Genomic DNA, 16,808 nt, shown 5'->3' on the forward strand with positions numbered 1-16,808 from the left:
TCCTCAGTCACACTAGCTACACTTCAAGTGTTCAGTAGCCACATCTAGCGGCTATAGTATTAAATGGTGCAAATTATAAAACATTTTCATCATTGCCAAAAACACTGAGTTATAAAGATTGTTTTCTACCCCCTATAGTCTGGTGGAATTCTAATAAGTATTTGTGAAATTGATAAATTATTTGCTAGCAGTGTTACATTTGGAAAGTTATCCAACCTGTCTAAACCTCACTTCCCTCATCTGTAAAATTGACACATAACAATAGAACCTAAACCTCACAGGGTTGTAGTAAAGATTAAATGAGATACAGCATGTACAATATTTAGTTCAATGTATGGCTCTAAAACAAATACTCAATAAACACTATGTCCTATTTAATAATACAGTACTCAAAATTTGTTATTTTATTAATAAGACCCTAGTTGGTTAATGCATGCTCATTTTCCCAAAAGAGACTGATGATGATATTTAGCTCTCAGGGATCCTATTTAAATTATTTTGGTAAACTTTATAGAAAGCCCATCTATTTGCCATTCTATAAACTGGTGGCTCTCACAAGGTTCTGTCTATTTTTGTCATAAAGCTTTCTTCAGGATGCACCAAATGATGACTTGTGGGCACTCGGTGCTTCCTCATTGGTTGACCGTTTCTAAACTTAAGATGGAGGCTCTTACATCTCTGTCTCCTATGACATCAGTACGTTATTTTTCCTGTAATTGAAATATATGTTTCTTATTTAGTAAAGCAGTATTGAAACTGAAAAGCTTGGGTTCTGGAGTAAGACACTGTGTGATAGTTGTCAGGTTACTTTACTACTCAGAGTCTCATTGTTTTAAATGGGAGTTGATATTTTAGCTGAGACATGAGACCTGAATAATAAGAAGGAACCAGTCATTCAAAGATCTTGAAGAGGCGGAAGAAGAGGTAGGCAATGACTAATCTAGACAAAAGAAACAGCAAATGCAGAGACCCTCAGGAGAGAATAAAGACTCTTCAAGGAAAAAAGAAAAATGATTTAGCTGGAGACATCCCATAGCTAGAAGTTTATGAGGAAAGATACATATCTTATACTTTATATTAAGCTTCCCCTACTTCTAGCACAGTGATTCAATTTGCTGAGATATTGATTCTCTCTACTAGAACTTTATCCCCAAGTTTAACCTATCTTCTGATATTCTTAACCGTATGCAATCATATTCCACTAAATCTCAGTGCACCCAAGTAATTTCACTCCCCATTTGGTGTCTTTGGTTTCTAGCATTGTAATGGGAAGCTATCATGACAGTCCCTCAATAGCATTATGCATTTTTACCTTTTTCTCCAGAAGCCAATTATCTGTTCCATTTATTGCTGTGCTGAGAACTTCCTTCCATTCATCTCTATCCTTTGCTGCTGAGCTAACAAAATGGAGTAGCATTTTTTTTCTAAGAACTGTATTACCTAAGACCAGAGGAACAGTCTCCCTAATACACTGTGACTTGGTGTCTTCTCATGCCCCATCTCAAAGAGTCTGTTTATTTTCTGTTACTGGATTCATTATGAACACAAATGTACTTTTCAGCCTAGTACTGCCGTGTCATTCTTGCAGCTAGCTTTCCAGGATTCTTTTTCCCCCTTCTCTGGGTGGTATTTTACGTTTTCTGAGTTGAATCTCAACTTCGGTTCTGCTGATACTTTCTGCCATTTTATGTCTGGAGGCATTTCTCAATTACTTCTGTATTCAGAAGCGTCTCAGAAAATTCAGCCAAATGTGAGTATCTGATCTTAAATGAATAGATTTAGAAATTCTTAATTGTGATGTTCCCAAGGCAAAAATCCACTAGAAAAGCTGCTTTTCCTGAGAGGAGGCAAAGGCCAGAGGCAGGACATTCTGAAAGCAGAACTTTAGGTGCCTTGCCTATGAGCCTGAAGGCCTGGATCTGAGTTATGTCTCATTCTGGAGCCAGTCATTTTTCCTCTCTGGTGCTGTCTCATCTACAAAGCGAAAACTAGAACTATTAATGGTTTCCAAATATTCTTTTAGCACTAGAAATTTTTTTAAAAAACATATTTATATGTAACTCCAGTTAAATTCAGTGGACAAAAATGGCACTATTGGAATTTGGAGTTGAGACAGCTCAGTCTATCTATCTGTTCATCCCCCGGATAGTTCCCCGTGGATCCCTGTGCCCCTCAAAATGTGATAGATAAACTCCTGGACTAGATGGTTCCACTCTCTGGGTCTATGAGTAATAGGTTATACCAAGGGGAAAAAATGTGCAGAAATGAGGTGGACTAGCATCGGTAGAGGATCTAGTTTGTCCAGTCATTGATAAGATCAGGAAGTGGTAGCCACAGGCCTTCACTAATTAAAAATTCATGTGGAATCTCAACAGAAGTTTATGTTATTAACATGTATCTATACCAACAGATAACCCAAACATCTCTGACATGAAACCAAAATTATGCCTCAAATAGAGTGAATATCTGCATCTTTTCTTTTTGATTACAATGGACCATCCACCCTTCCCCATAAGAGCATTGCTGAACATTCAGTGTCCATGTAGTATATTCAGTAGCAGTTTTTCCCTGACACAGATTTGGGGCAAGGAGGAAGTCATGTTCTTTCCCAAGAATCTATCCCATAAGAAGACAAAGGTTAAAGGACAGAAGTGTTCATACTCTGTGAGAGCTTTTGAGTAGAGTGTTTCTGACATTGCCATTCTTACACCTGGGGCAGGACAAAGAGAGGTGGGCCTGCCAGCTTGTTCTGCTTGATCAGAATGCATGTTCTTGACCTTTTGTGTGATAAACCTGTTGAAATATCTGGAGAAAACTTCATCAATAATGATGAGAGTTTAAACTGATAGTTATTTATTGTTTATTAATTAGTATTTATTTATATCCATTTTGCAAATGCTAGGAGCCAAATACTATTCTAAGCAGTTTACACTGTTAATTTAATAATTATGCATGTGCTTCCTGGAGGCTGGGACCGTGTCAGAGTGTGCCTGGCAGAAAGATAGAAGAAGAGATTTCTTTGACCTGAAGGTTACATGAATCCTAAGTCAGGGGCAGACCCACGGCACTAGAAGCATCCAGTTGCCCCACGCGTACTTAACCAGCTGTGCTCCACTTCCCAAGCAAGGCAAAAGGTGGGATGCGGGATGTGAGATGTGGGATGGCAAGTGGTTTTCATTCCTCGTTACAATTCTTGTGATTTGGAAGAAGCAATTTTCCAAATTGCTTGGACATTTTCTAAGAATTGTTCATCTAAGCTCAGCAAGAACAGGTGCTTCTATTGATTAGCAATGTCTGCCATGCACATAGATGGGGAGTGGCAGTGGCCTCCTAATGTAGTCACCAAACCTAGCACTTCTGCAGAGAAGGCGGACTCTCCTCCCCAGCCATGTCCTTGGAAAGGGGCAAAATTCAAACCCAAGTGCAGAAGAGAAACTACCATCAAGACTGTATTCTCCTTTCCAGAATCCATGGCCACAACTATGACCACAATTGCTGGTGTAAGACAAAGAGTTGATGAAAGGATGAGTCCCAAAATGTGTAAAAAAAGTTAAGAGCTGTTGGCTCTCTCTACAAAAGCTTAGCACTTCAGCTCATCACACCCTTAGGAAAAACTTCCCTGAACCCTCTTTCACCAAGTAGGTCTGACTTCCTGTTCTATGATGCTAAAAGTTTTAATACATTTACTTCAAAATACTAAGCACATTTTGTAATTATTTAAATTTATGATTAGTCGATAATCTTATGTGCCTCCCACTGATGATGAACTGAGCTCCACAAAGGCTGAACCTGTCTTGCATCATTCACATCCAGTGTCTGCCTCACTGCCCAGCAAGCAGAGGGCCCTCAGCAAATACTGAATATGTGGTTGAGTGGATGAAGCAGTAGAATTTTGGAAAGGCTTATTGAGAGGTTCTGACCATCTCATTATCCCATGGGACATCATCCGTACAGTGTTGTTGTTTAATTCACTTTGTGATTAACTCGGTTTGGGAGATGGGGAAAGCAGAGTGAATGCCAAATTTATGTCAAGCAAGTACCATTCTAAGAAAAAATAAGAGTATTTTTCTAACAATAAATCCCGTCCTCAAGAAAGTTTTAATTCTTAGTGTTAGTAAATGTTATTTTAATAGGACAAAACAGTTGAGCAAATAAAAAAATAATAATCTCCTACTAGCAAGGACCAAACTTCTAAAATGTATAAGCCAATATAATATAGGTTTTTGCATCTGCTAGAACAACTTTGGGGGATGTGGGCCACTGAGGAGCAATGGGAGAGAAGTATTCTAGGAGAACCAACCATGACCAGATGGGATTCGATAAGATAGGGGGCACATTTGGCTAATTTGGTTGAAGATTCAAACCCCATCTCCACACCTTGAATTTTTTTTTTTTAAGTAAGCTGCCAAAGTTGTGGGTCCAGCAGCTGTCAAACTATGGTCTAAGAGGAGCCAAAGATGTATTTGTCACCAGCTACTTTTGTTCCAAGAGGAAGAAGATACCTGGGCCGTGAGAACGAGTCCATATCTTCTCCCGCAACTTATCATGATTCTTTAATCTGCTGCTTCATTGGTTCTCAGCAAAGAAAAATTTTAAATTGAAGTTTTAGCATGAATTTTACTGTCTAAATTGTACAGCGTCAGTTTTAAATGCAAATCGAAAAGCGTTTAGCTCATATGCAGAATCACCGAAATTATTCCTCTTTCAATTCCTATTTCATAGCTTATCCAAGCATTTATTTTTTGTTCTTACCAGAACAATGGAAATGCTGTGCAAAACTAACTCAACTATTTTTATTCCACTTCTTGTTATAATTTTGCCCATACTCTCTACCTTTGGCTTATACATGATTAAGGTTGAATAAGAAAACGGGGGGGTAGGGGAGGAACAAAGGTTGCCCTATCTTTCTCATTCCTTCTATGTTATCATTTTCAGCATGAATGATTGGCTAATACGGGGAAATAAAAGAGTAAGAAAAGATACGATAGGGTCCTTGGTCTTTTCTGTTACTTTGAACACCATTGCCTGTCCCCGAGAATCGTAGCAAGAGCCCCAGGAGCATTCTCTCAATACTTTATAATGTACATAATATATTAGCTATTGGATCAGCCCCAAAACCAAAACCAAAGTCCAGGTCAATTGAACTATATTCACATAGCTCATAGAAATAGCTTCGTTTTATTACCTTAAAAGATTTGTCCATGTGGCTAGAAGTTAAAGAGGAGAAAGTCAGTGAGGGGAAATATATAACAAAGAATTTCTGTGGCTAATTTTTATCCATCATATTTTTGGTCCTGAAGGTTCTAAACTGATTAAATACTAATATAGCTTCTGACCAATGTGTCTTTGTGAGACTCTACAGGGTTCATTTTCCTTACTACCAAAATTCAGTTCAACAAATATTTATTGAGTTTTACCGTATGCTTGCTGTGACAATGCCAAGACCCGCTAAGGAGGTAGGGCAGAACCTGAAAGCTGGCTGGAAATCAAGCTTTTCTCCCTTGGAACTACATGGGCATTTAGTAATTTGGAATAAAGACTTCTGAAAAGGTAAAGAGAGATTCTCTACAGGAAACACAATCCCTGTCTGTCTCCAGTGTGTGCATAATTGTATACTTCCTCACCTTGAAATTGGTTTTGTCAGTACTCTTTCAAGATACATTACAGTAAGAAAAGGGACCTAGGGACATGTTAAGAGAGCTTTAGCATTGTGTTCTCTGGACCCATTAAAGCTGGAGAGGTTAGTTACATCAGGAAGATCTAGTTAGAGATTCGGGAAGAACTGCTGTGGTTTTACCTTGTGGGCAGGTAGTCAGGCGTCTGCCGAGATGAAGATGCTCCGCCACCCTAATTGCAAAAGAAGAAAAGAGGTGTTTTCAGATTAATTGTGAATCTAATCAAACTGTTTTGTGTTCTAAGAGTGAAGAAAGGATTTGAGAAGAAATGGTTCATTCATCCATTCATTCTAGAGATATTTTCTGAATACCTTTTCTATATGTTGTGTTGAGCTGGCTGTTACAACAAAACTGTAAAGAAGACATTAGTTTTGCCCAGATGGTACTCTCGGTCTAGGGGGAGAGACAGTTACATGAAAAGCAAATTCAATACAATGTGGCAAGTTATAGAGCTAATTACAGGTGCTATGGGCCACCTTAGGGGCTGGGATAAAATCCATGCCCAGGCATTTAGTAGCTCCTAGCACAGAACGGGTCCTTTATATAAATATTTGGGGAATGCATGAAAGAATAAGCGAGGACAGCGCCTCCCAGAGGAGTTAATACATAAGGTTAGTCCTCAAAAATTTATTAGGAGTTATCAAGATTGTTCCATGCAGAAAGAACAGGTACAAAATTCCAGGTACAAAAGACAGCACACCTCTCCTGGAAGAGTCCCAAGAGGTAAAAATCGATAGCCAGACTTTAGGGCGGGAGAGGGGAGAGGGGAGAGGTGCGCCTTCGGAAGTGAGCGAGCTTGAGGTTCCTAAGGGAAGTTCCACACCAGCAGTTAGTTAATATACGAGTAGAGAGTGTTTAAATTTTTGGCTTCACTTTTAAAGCAGGAGCCTCCTGTCGGAGTGCAGGGGCCAAAGTGTTATAAGTGGCATAGCCATCCAGTTTTCTTCTCCTAACCCCCTGCCTAAGAACTAGAGTACTCTTTTTCTGCAGGGGAGTCCTAGCAGGAGCACTCACCATCTCTCACCAGGATTGAGTTTCCTGACACTTGCAATTGTTAGTTCCCAGGAAGATATAAAAGAGCTTCACAGGGATGATTCTGGGGCCGCTGGGGTTGTCAGGCAGTCCAGTACCAAGTGTAACAGACTCATCTTTCCAACAAAGACTTGATTTGGGAAATAGGATGTCTGATTGTAGTTAATCCTCTATACTTTGACATCAAATATGAGGAACGTTCTCCAAAGAGCCATGACTTGACTCAGCTCATGTGCAAGGAAGAGAGAGCAGTTCCAGACTGCTCAGTTTATCCACTATCCCTAATCCAAAATCTGCAGACTCTTGGAGTTATTCTGTTTTATTTTTATGCTTGCCCAATAAATATTTTAATCTTCTTTCTTATGTATCCACAAGAACTGTAAATCATCTTTGACATCCTTGTACAGAAGCTCCTTGTCCAAGGCACACATTTGGAGTTAGACTGCCCAGCTTTAATTCCTGGGTCCATATCCAAATTGTCCGCATTACATCATAATGGTAAACATCCATGTCTGGACACCTGCCACTTGCCTCTTATGGGATCTTTCAGACTGGTCCTCAATCACCCACCTGGTTGAATTTCTGTTACCTGAAATGCTGAAATTCTGGGACTCAGCAGTCTTAAAATTCCTCGGAAGAACATTTTCTGTGATCAGCTATTTTTTTCTCTTTTAATCACTTGATTCTTTCTTACTATCCCTGTAAATACACGTTACTTTTCATCATTAGGGAGTCATTACATAGTTCACCTAGATAATGCCCTGTGCTTTAAAGACCTAGACCGATTATAATTAAAGCAGGGTATGGATCGCTGCATATATGGCATTCGTCCTTGGACACTCAGTAGCTATTAACCTACTTTAATAATTGACTGAGGCTATTGATTTTTTTAAAATATAGTTATATGTTTCTATCTTAGTGGAACCAATTACAGTTTATAAGTTTGTTGAAGGCCAGATGATTTCTCAAAACTCTACTCATTCTATCTCAGGGAGATAATGAATGACAACAAAATGACCTCTGACCCTATGGATGACTGGGGCTGGGTTACTACTTCGGTACAACTCAAATGCTCCATGAGTGTTTCTACTGAAATAGTACCTAGGGATGTGAGCAGCAGGAAAAGCTACAAGAATAAGCCATCACTGTAAACCTGCTGTTACTGCCTACTTAAACCAGACTTTAAAATCCACCAGCCAGCCACAGACTTAGTTTTTGATTAGGTGCCAATCTTCAAAATTGGAAGATTTCCCTTAAAAATTTGTATTCCGAGTGAGAATTAAAAAATCAGACCTGACAGTGCTGGGCCTTCCTTGTGGTGGTAATTGATGGGGACTCGGTAGTGGCTGCTCTTCTTTCGAAGGACAGGACACTTACTTTCCGGCTCACCAGGGCCCCACTATTTCCCATTGTTATGGACCGAATTACATCCCCCAAATTCCTATGTTAAAGCTCTAACCCCCAGTGTGACAGTATTTGAAGACAGGACCTTTAAAGAGATTGTTTAGGTTAAATGAGTCATAACAGTAGAGCCCTAATCCAATGTTAACTAATTTAATCTTCACAACAGCCTTGTGAGGTGGGCTTTATGATGCTTATTTTGCACAGGAGGAACTGAGTTTCCTGGAAGGAGTGTCCTGGGTCACAAATTTAGAAAGTAGTCAAGAGTCAGTCATACCTCTGTGACTTTATTCCTTTTCTCTACAATGAGAATAGAAATAGCACCTATTTCCTAGGGTTTTGAGAAAATTAAATGAGTTAATATATGTGACATGCTTCAAAAGTGGCACGTAGAAGGAAGCAGTAAGCTCTAGATTGTCATAATTTCATTTCACAGAATATGAGTCCATCAGTAGTAAGAAGCTCCATTATTTTGACACATTAAGAAAGAAAGAAAAAATGCTGCTGATTAAGCTATAACCTAAGGCTTTCTTATCACTTAGAATTTTATGTTATGCTTATTTGAAGAGTGCTTTCAGCTTAATTAAACATAGATTTTTTAATCATAAATCATCTTTGCGCATACATAAAAAAATGTAAGTGAAATAAATTGGTTAAGGTTGTTCCTATAACTTCTTCAAAATTTAGAGTCCTAATCTTCATTGCTTTTCCACTTAGTCTCATGGATTTCCAAGCTCTTCCACACAATATCCTCCTCCATGAAAAGTGATGATGATGAAGCACTTCCTAAAATAACCCATAATATCATGAAAAGCTTTTGCTGGAGCTCTCCTGACTGTGGTTTTACAATTGTGTGGCGCTACCCTTTATTGACTCTAGCACTAGAAATATTACCAATACTCTGAGCAACAGTTGGTATCTTGCGGTTAAAAGAGTGCTCTGCTCCTGCCCCCAGGATGTCCTTCCAAGCTGTTGACACCCACTTAGCAGGTGCCGATGCTGGCATTTGGAATGTGTGTATAGGTGATGCCAACCACTTCACAACTATTGCCTCCCTAGAGGGATTATGAAATGCCATCAATTGAAAGATACATCCCAGTTTCAGAGACCTTAATATAGAAGATGTGAATCTTGCAGTTGATGAAATAAAGTACAGTTGACCCTTGGACGACACAGATTTGAACTGCACAGGTCTACTTATACATGGATTTTTTTCAATAAATACCTGTACTGTTTTGATTCATGGTTGGGAGTCAGAGGTTGACTCTGCAAGCCATTCTGAGAGTCTTTTATTCTTTTTAGAATGGTGAAAAGAATCAGAAACTCGAAGTGCAGAAACTCTGAAATATCTATCTAAGGCCACATCTTGGTTATCACAAGCCAGAGCCCTGACATCTATATTTTTTTAAAATTCCTTAGGAGATTCTAAAGCCTAACCTGTGTAGAGTGAATAGACCACCAGTGGCCAATAACTTAGGAGCGATCAAACAGGAGTCACTTAAGAGCATCTGCCTCAGTGCTTAGACTCATGGAGAGTTGATAGAGAAGGAGAAATGTTGCTTCTCCTGTTACTTTTTAAAACTTGCTCTATTAAAAAACTTACCATCTGACTTACCATCAGTTATTTTAATGAAAAATTTTAGGGTTACTTCTTTGGTTGAAAAATAGGGATTAAGAATACAGTCTTTTAACCAGAACTCCTTCAATAACCATAGACAAAACATACCTATAGCTCAGGCCTTAAAATTCACAGGGTGGGATGCTGCCAGCATCTGACAGGTAGAACCACCAACATTTCAGGATACATGATGGTGGTCTCTCAAATGCTACATCTGCTAATAATTTTGCAGATTTCAAAAACCATCCCAGTTCTTTAAACATCTTATAACTAGTGACATCAGCCAAGAAGATTTAGAGAAATAGAACATATACTATCAAGAGTTGTCACAAGAATAGAGCTGCTTTTTTTTTTTTAGTGCCAAGATATCCCTTCTAAAGATATCTCACAAACCTCAAGGTCACCTTGCTCACTTCTGCTACACTTCATTAATTTAGTTCATCAATCAGTCAGTCAGTCAACAAACATCTTTGAATTTCTAGTCTTTGCCAGGCACTGTAATAGGTGCTGCCAAAAAAGGAAAATGATTAAGACTTGACCTTCTTCCTAAAGAGATCAGAGTCCAGTGGAGACAGATAAATGAGATAATGACTAAAAGAGGGTGAGCTGTAGTTTAATGAAAGAAACAGAAGAGGCAAAAAAAGTAACTGAATCCCAACAAAGCTGTCTTAGAGAAAGGAATACTCCCTCTGGTTAATGACAGCCTGGTCTTCCTGGAAGTGCCCAGTCCTTTTTTTTTTTCTCTCTTTCTTAGGTGATCAGAGTGCAAGAGAGGTGGTACTATGACTATGGCGGCTAGCTTTGCAATTTTCTTCACTCCTCTTAATGAATCACTTTATTGCTCAGAATTCACTGTAGTTTAAATTTCTGAATCACCAAGAAAAGGCAGAGGGAACCAATTTCATAGGTAACTGCCCTTATTTTTTGTTGTCCTCCCAAAGGGAAAAAAACAGTAGCTCTTCCATTTCAGTAAATACAGAAAAGGAGACTTACTCCTCCTGAGATACTCATTTAACCAGAGATGTTTGGAAATTGGCGTTAACCTGAATTTGATAGGAAATGCTTATGACAAACTTTATTATTATACCTGGCATGATATAATTGAATAGCACTTAGAAGCCCTGGGACTCCAGATGAAGAGCAAGCATTTTGTACTATTTTATTTTGTGACTTTTTAAAGTATGAAATTATTTCAAATTGAAAATTTTTTTTTAAATACAAAAAAAGGGGGGCAGGGAGAATGGAGCAGGATTTCGCCAGGAAGGGAAGAGCAAGAGAAAGTTGTAAGAGAGGAAATTCCAGGTGAAAATAGAGACGTGGACCCACATGGTGTATCCAGGTAACTACAAGTAGTTTAAAAGGCTGAGATGTAAGATATCAGAAACAGAAGGGATAAGGAAGTACATAGACTAGTATGACACAAGAGAGACAAGATCATAGAGACACTTGTATACCATGCTAAGGTTTTTCATTTGCATTTTATAGGCTTCCAAACCCCACTAAAGGGTTTGGATCAGGAAAGTGACTTGATTACATTTGCATTTTAGAAAAATCAATCTGGAGAATGAATTAGAGGAAAGTGATACTATGGACCAATAAGAAGGCTATTTAAATAGTTCAGTAAAAGAGTATATGGAAATAGGAAATCATAAGACCACCCAAATTTGATTAAATTTGCAGTTGGAACCACAGAGCACATATCACAATGGCATTTTATGAGAAATCTCAAGAGGAAGGAAAGTTGTTGGCACAAGAGCCCTTAAGACTCCAAAGAGCTAGGCTAAACATCATGATTTGTTATAAAAATATGGGAGAAAGTTGAAAAATATTTGCAAACCCATTACCACAAAAACATGGTAAATAAAGAGAATTAATCAGGTATAGTGAATGAAATTAAAGCTACAGAACTCCATATATTGTTATTTTAGAATTAGATTCTGGCCAGTTTGCTAACAAGGGGACAAAATTTCCTGCAATACTTTGTTTTCTAACCACTAAGATTTGTAATTTTCTCCTATGGAATGTATCCCTTAATTTGCAGGTTACTGCAAGCTTGTTTGGCATGTTTGTGGCTAGATATATTTTACTCACTGTTCATTTGTTATAGGAATTTTTACTTGCTAGATTATGTTTGTTGCAGAAAATCGAGTTTACTCACTGACATTGTAAATTCTCTGACTTCTTTCTGGAACTCCTCCACTATATAAGAGGTATGAATTTCAAAGTGTTAATCATTGGTGTTGCCTTCCTCTCTATAGACATCTTTGGGGGAAAAAAACTAATGCATAATTTCAGGAAATTCATTCTAAACCAAGAAGCCTGTTTCTTCCACAATGACAGGGGCCCTAACCTAGGACACAGATGGTAATGGAGAGGAACAGATGGAGTTAAGTGTTACAGAGGCAGATAAATGGGTCTTATTTAAAAGATACGAATGATGAAAGAGAGTGGAGGATGCCTCCCAGATATATGTCTTAAGTGATGAGGAATATAGTGTTTTCATTAAACAAAATATAGGAAAAAGAGCAGCTTCGAAAGATCACAAGCATCATTTGAGGCAAACCAAATTGAATGTGCCTTTAGTTACATTCGACCTAAAGGAAGTTGTGTGAATGCACTCAACCTGCACATTGAGCGGGTAGTTGAAAATATAGATCTGAGCTCAGGAGGAGACGAGTTGATAATAAAGACTTGAAGATTGTCAATATATTAATGATAGAAATAGCTGTAACATTGATGCCCAGTGAATTGATAATCCTTTACCTTTGTACGTAAAGGATAACTGTATGTATAGCAGGCAACAATTTTCTAAGCACAGTTACCATATACTACCTCATCTGAGGGAGGTAGGTTAAAAGCAGTTACTCCTGTCTTACAGATGAACACACTAAGGGCCAGGCTGGCTGAAACTTGCCCAAATCCACAAGTCCACTCCAGAACTCAGATTGCCTGACTCCAGTGTTCATTCTCTTTTCCCATGCCTCATAGTAAAACCACTGTGTGCAAATCCATGAACGGGCCGTGGGGCTAAACAATGTGCTCTCCAACTCAGGTAAAACTCATCACTCAGAAACAGATTCCAAATTCTCCATTGCCCTAAAATCATAACAACTTAAGCACAAACTTATACTTCATTCTGAAAGTACCGTGGGCAGGAATCACCTTTCTCCCACGGTTGGCGTTTGCCTCCTTCGTGTCGTACTATCAGAAGTCTCCCACCTCCCATCAGAGGGAAAAAAGAGCCTCTGCATGAACCAAGTGCTGTGTTGCCTGCTGCCTGCTCTCCTGAGGCAAGAGGAAGTCAGTTGTCCTGTGTCATTTACCTTAACTCATAGGTGCACAGGACAGAGCGAGCAGACTGTCAGATTTCACACAGCATCCTCCTGCACTGTTCGTGGAGGGGTTGACAGAAAACTTACGTGAGCACAAAACCACAGAAGAGCATTATCATCCTCTGTGCCATTGAGTTTTATGAGCCAAGTGACTGAGACCAGAGTATTCTCTAACCTAAAACAGATCTCTTATGAGAAACTGGTTAAAACTCATACGTAAGAGGTTATTTATTTTCCAGAGGGAAAGAGTTTTGAATATTTAAGGTGAAATGGTATTGAACAGGATGAATAGTATTTCAGAAGAAATTTTTTTAAAGAATGTGACCTACGTAAAGGCAAAAAGCAAGAACCATTTGCAGAATAGAAAGAAATAGTGAAGGAACAAGAGAAGCAATGCTACTGACAAAAAGCGCTAGTCTTGGAAGTTGCGTGAATGCGCTCAACCATGCGGAATTGCATCTACTTTAAAAAAGTGCAAAACGAACATTTTTCAAGTAGAACCACAATGGTGGCTATTGAAATGCAGAAAAATGATCCAGAAATCAAAAGATATAAAGCAGTCTTCAGCAACCGAAAGCTCCAGACACACCACGCTCACATCACACGTGAATGTCAGACACCATATAGTTTATACGCAAAGATGCCATAGAATTTAATGAGAATTTTACATGCACAAAAACGCTGGAGTTTGGATACATGAAATGAAGATTTGAATTGCTAAGACAAAAATGGGTCAGAAGGGCCCCTATAGTCTTGGAAAAGTAGGATTTGGGATTTGAACAAATTTTTTCTTTGTCAGGGGTACATTGCTATTGCTGTATTAGGATATTCTCAGTTGGGTTTCCCTTTTTATGTCTCTTTCATGTAGAGACTGACAAAACAGCGGATATAGATGGGTCCATAAAACATCTAGGAATGAGTGAGGAAAATAAAATCAAAGGTAGGTAATTAGAAATCATAAAATACTGCATGGGGCGCTGTGAAGGAGAGTCGAGAAAAGGAGTTAAAAAAAGTAAGGAATGTGAAGAATTGGACAGCCTTTTTATGGTGATATGGTAAATTTTATCCTTGATTAGATATATGCTAGGTATTAAGAAAGAAATGTTACCTCTTACAAAATAACAAAAAGAAGTATGAGCATATTCTAATAGCCAGTGTTATTGAGAATAGGCTTTTAAAATGCATTCACAATATCTACATTTTCCAAATGAGCATATTTATTTTTATGATGGGAAATATCTAATTTAAATATATACGATTGTTTTCTAAGTAAAATCTTAAAGTTCAAGCATCATCAGCTTTTATAATAATGGTACACTCCACAACTTGGGTCTACACAACATTCACATTAGAGAAAAGAATTGAACATGAATGAGTTAGAAGATCTAGCTTCCAATTCTCATTACTAACTGTGGAAATTGGGCAAATCACTTTCATTCTCTAAGCTCCCATTTCCTACTAGGTAAAATCAGAATGGCGTGGTGATGGTTACCTACTCGTTTCACAGAAAAACAAATGATAAAATGTATTTTCAACCACAGTGACATCTACATAGTGTTAGTGTGGTATAAACAATGCTAAAATGCACATTAGTTCAATTTCATCTAGAAATAGTCACTTTTTAAAAAGCTTTATCTTGTTTTCTTTGTATAATGTAGTCGTGTTAAAATTTTAAAAATATAAAAATGCAAAAAAATAAAAAAGCATATAAGAGAAAATAAAAGTCAAACATAAATATTACCATCCAGAAGAAAACTCCTGTTAATATTTTCAATACCACAGTCTCTTAAAAATTTCGTCCGAAATCCTATTCATCCCATTCAATACCTCAAAAACTGAAAACTTTCTCCTTCGGGAAATAAATAATCTGTTACTTACAAGTTTTAATCAGTTTTTCATAAGAGGTACCTTTTAGGTTAGAGAATATTCTAGGTTGGTAGGAAATCAAATTCAAATAAAGGTGGTTCCAATGAAGAGACTTCGTGAAGGGACTGCTTCCAGAAGCGTGAGCAGGGACAGGGGATGAGACAAGGCGTGGTGAAGCAGACAGAGAATGGCACGTGTGGGCAGCTGTTACCACTCCGTAGCCAGGGGCAACAGGGAGAAAATAGTAGTTACTTGGCAGGAGCTGTAGTCATGGGTGAAGAGCCATAGATTTGGTACCAAGGAGGTAAGAAATCAAACACCAGATTACTTTTATCGCCAAAGGGGGAAGAAATCAAATACAAGGTCGCTTTCTTCTCTAACCCGCCAATCTTATGCTAGTGCCTTCTATTGGCCAAAACCAATTGGAAGAGTCCAGCTGGAAGCCCTCTGCTGAAGAATCTCCCAAAATACAGTAAGAGTCAGCCTCTCAGGGCACTTAGCAAAGCAGACAAGAGTGGAAAATCAGTCTGATGGGAGGCCGGCAAATAGAGAGCAACTAGTGTGTGGATGTGTATTAGAGTGAGAAATGTAGTAGACAGTTTTACATCCTAAACTTTCAGTCAAAATTACAATGACCACGTTATTAACAGTTTTTGCCTGTGGCATGTTTTTTTATGCCCTTGTAGCATTTCATCAACAAGATATAATTTATTTAAAGCCTATAAATTATTTTTTTTCTCTTTCAAATATCCTCATATATCACTATTTGTATTTATCTCGTAAGTGTCTTATAAATTCCTAGGGTTAGAATTACTGGATTAAAAGATCTAAACACACTGATAAAGTTCTTGGTACATAGGCCAAATTCTCCAGAAAGTACATAAGAGTGCCCATTTCAGTACAGACTCAACCAATACTAGACATTTTCCTATTTTTAATTTTGCCATTTCGATTGGTGAAGAAAACCTATCTTGTTCTAATTTGCATTTCTTTCATTAGTAGTAATATTAAACATGTTTTCAATTTTACTATTTTACTTCTCTAGTATTAGTAAACACTGAGTTCCTATCTTTTATGGATTCTTCTTTTATAAAGAATCATCGGAAATAAGGTGTCTGGTGTTCAATTTAGTCTCTAGTTTATTTAGGTATATATTTAGTCTCTAGTTTATTTAGGTATATATGTCTTATTACCACAAATTATTTTCTACTATCGTTTTTTAAAATTTTCAAAGCATAAATTTATAGGTTCAATTCCAATAAAAAAAAATCTTAGAACCTTCAAATTTTTGTTGTTTTGTAATTAAATCATAATTTTGGTATATAACCCACCATCAAGATCTGAAATGAATTATTTTAAACTTAGGAAGACAGAAATACAGAATGAAGATGGGAAGGTAATTTGCTGAAACCATCTACATAATACTTTTTAATAATCTGCTCTTCAGGCAAACAAACAAACAAAAAAAAGAACTACGATCCTATGGCAGATTGGAGAAACATGGTCACAATATTTTATAACTACTTTCATCTAAAGATAGAGTGTATTTCCCTTCTTAAATATGGGCTGACCTGTGTCTAGCTTTGACCAATAAATAGAATGCGACAGACATGATGTTATGGGAACCATAAACCTCAGGATTTAGGAGACTTTGCGGCTTCTCCTTTTGCCCTCTTGGAATGCTGCCCTGACCAGGCACAGAAGGAAGCCGGTCCAGCGTACAGAGGATAAGAGGCCATGTGGAGGAATGGGTGCCTCGGTCTACAGCCAGCACCAACAGCCAGGCGTGCGAGTCAAGCCATATTGGACCTTCCAGCCCAGATGGCCCTCCACCTGAATGCGGCCTCACGAAAAAGCTCCGACAAAACCACCAGTGGAACTGCA

General features: G+C 38.1%; 1 protein-coding gene across 2 annotated transcripts in view; it reads right to left on the reverse strand.

Moving 5' to 3' along the window:
* Window positions 1-16,808, reverse strand: part of SLC30A8 (solute carrier family 30 member 8) — a 122,465-nt gene that overhangs the window by 61,746 nt on the left and 43,911 nt on the right. For both annotated transcript variants that reach the window (XM_039853543.1, XM_039853542.1), the window contains exon 3: window positions 5,798-5,847. In XM_039853543.1, coding sequence (XP_039709477.1) covers window positions 5,798-5,847 — 50 coding nt within the window. The remainder of the gene's footprint in view (window positions 1-5,797; window positions 5,848-16,808) is intronic.

This window comes from Pteropus medius, unplaced genomic scaffold (assembly GCF_902729225.1).
Source record: "Pteropus medius unplaced genomic scaffold, Ma_sr-lr_union100, whole genome shotgun sequence".
Classification (NCBI taxonomy): domain Eukaryota; kingdom Metazoa; phylum Chordata; class Mammalia; order Chiroptera; family Pteropodidae; genus Pteropus; species Pteropus medius.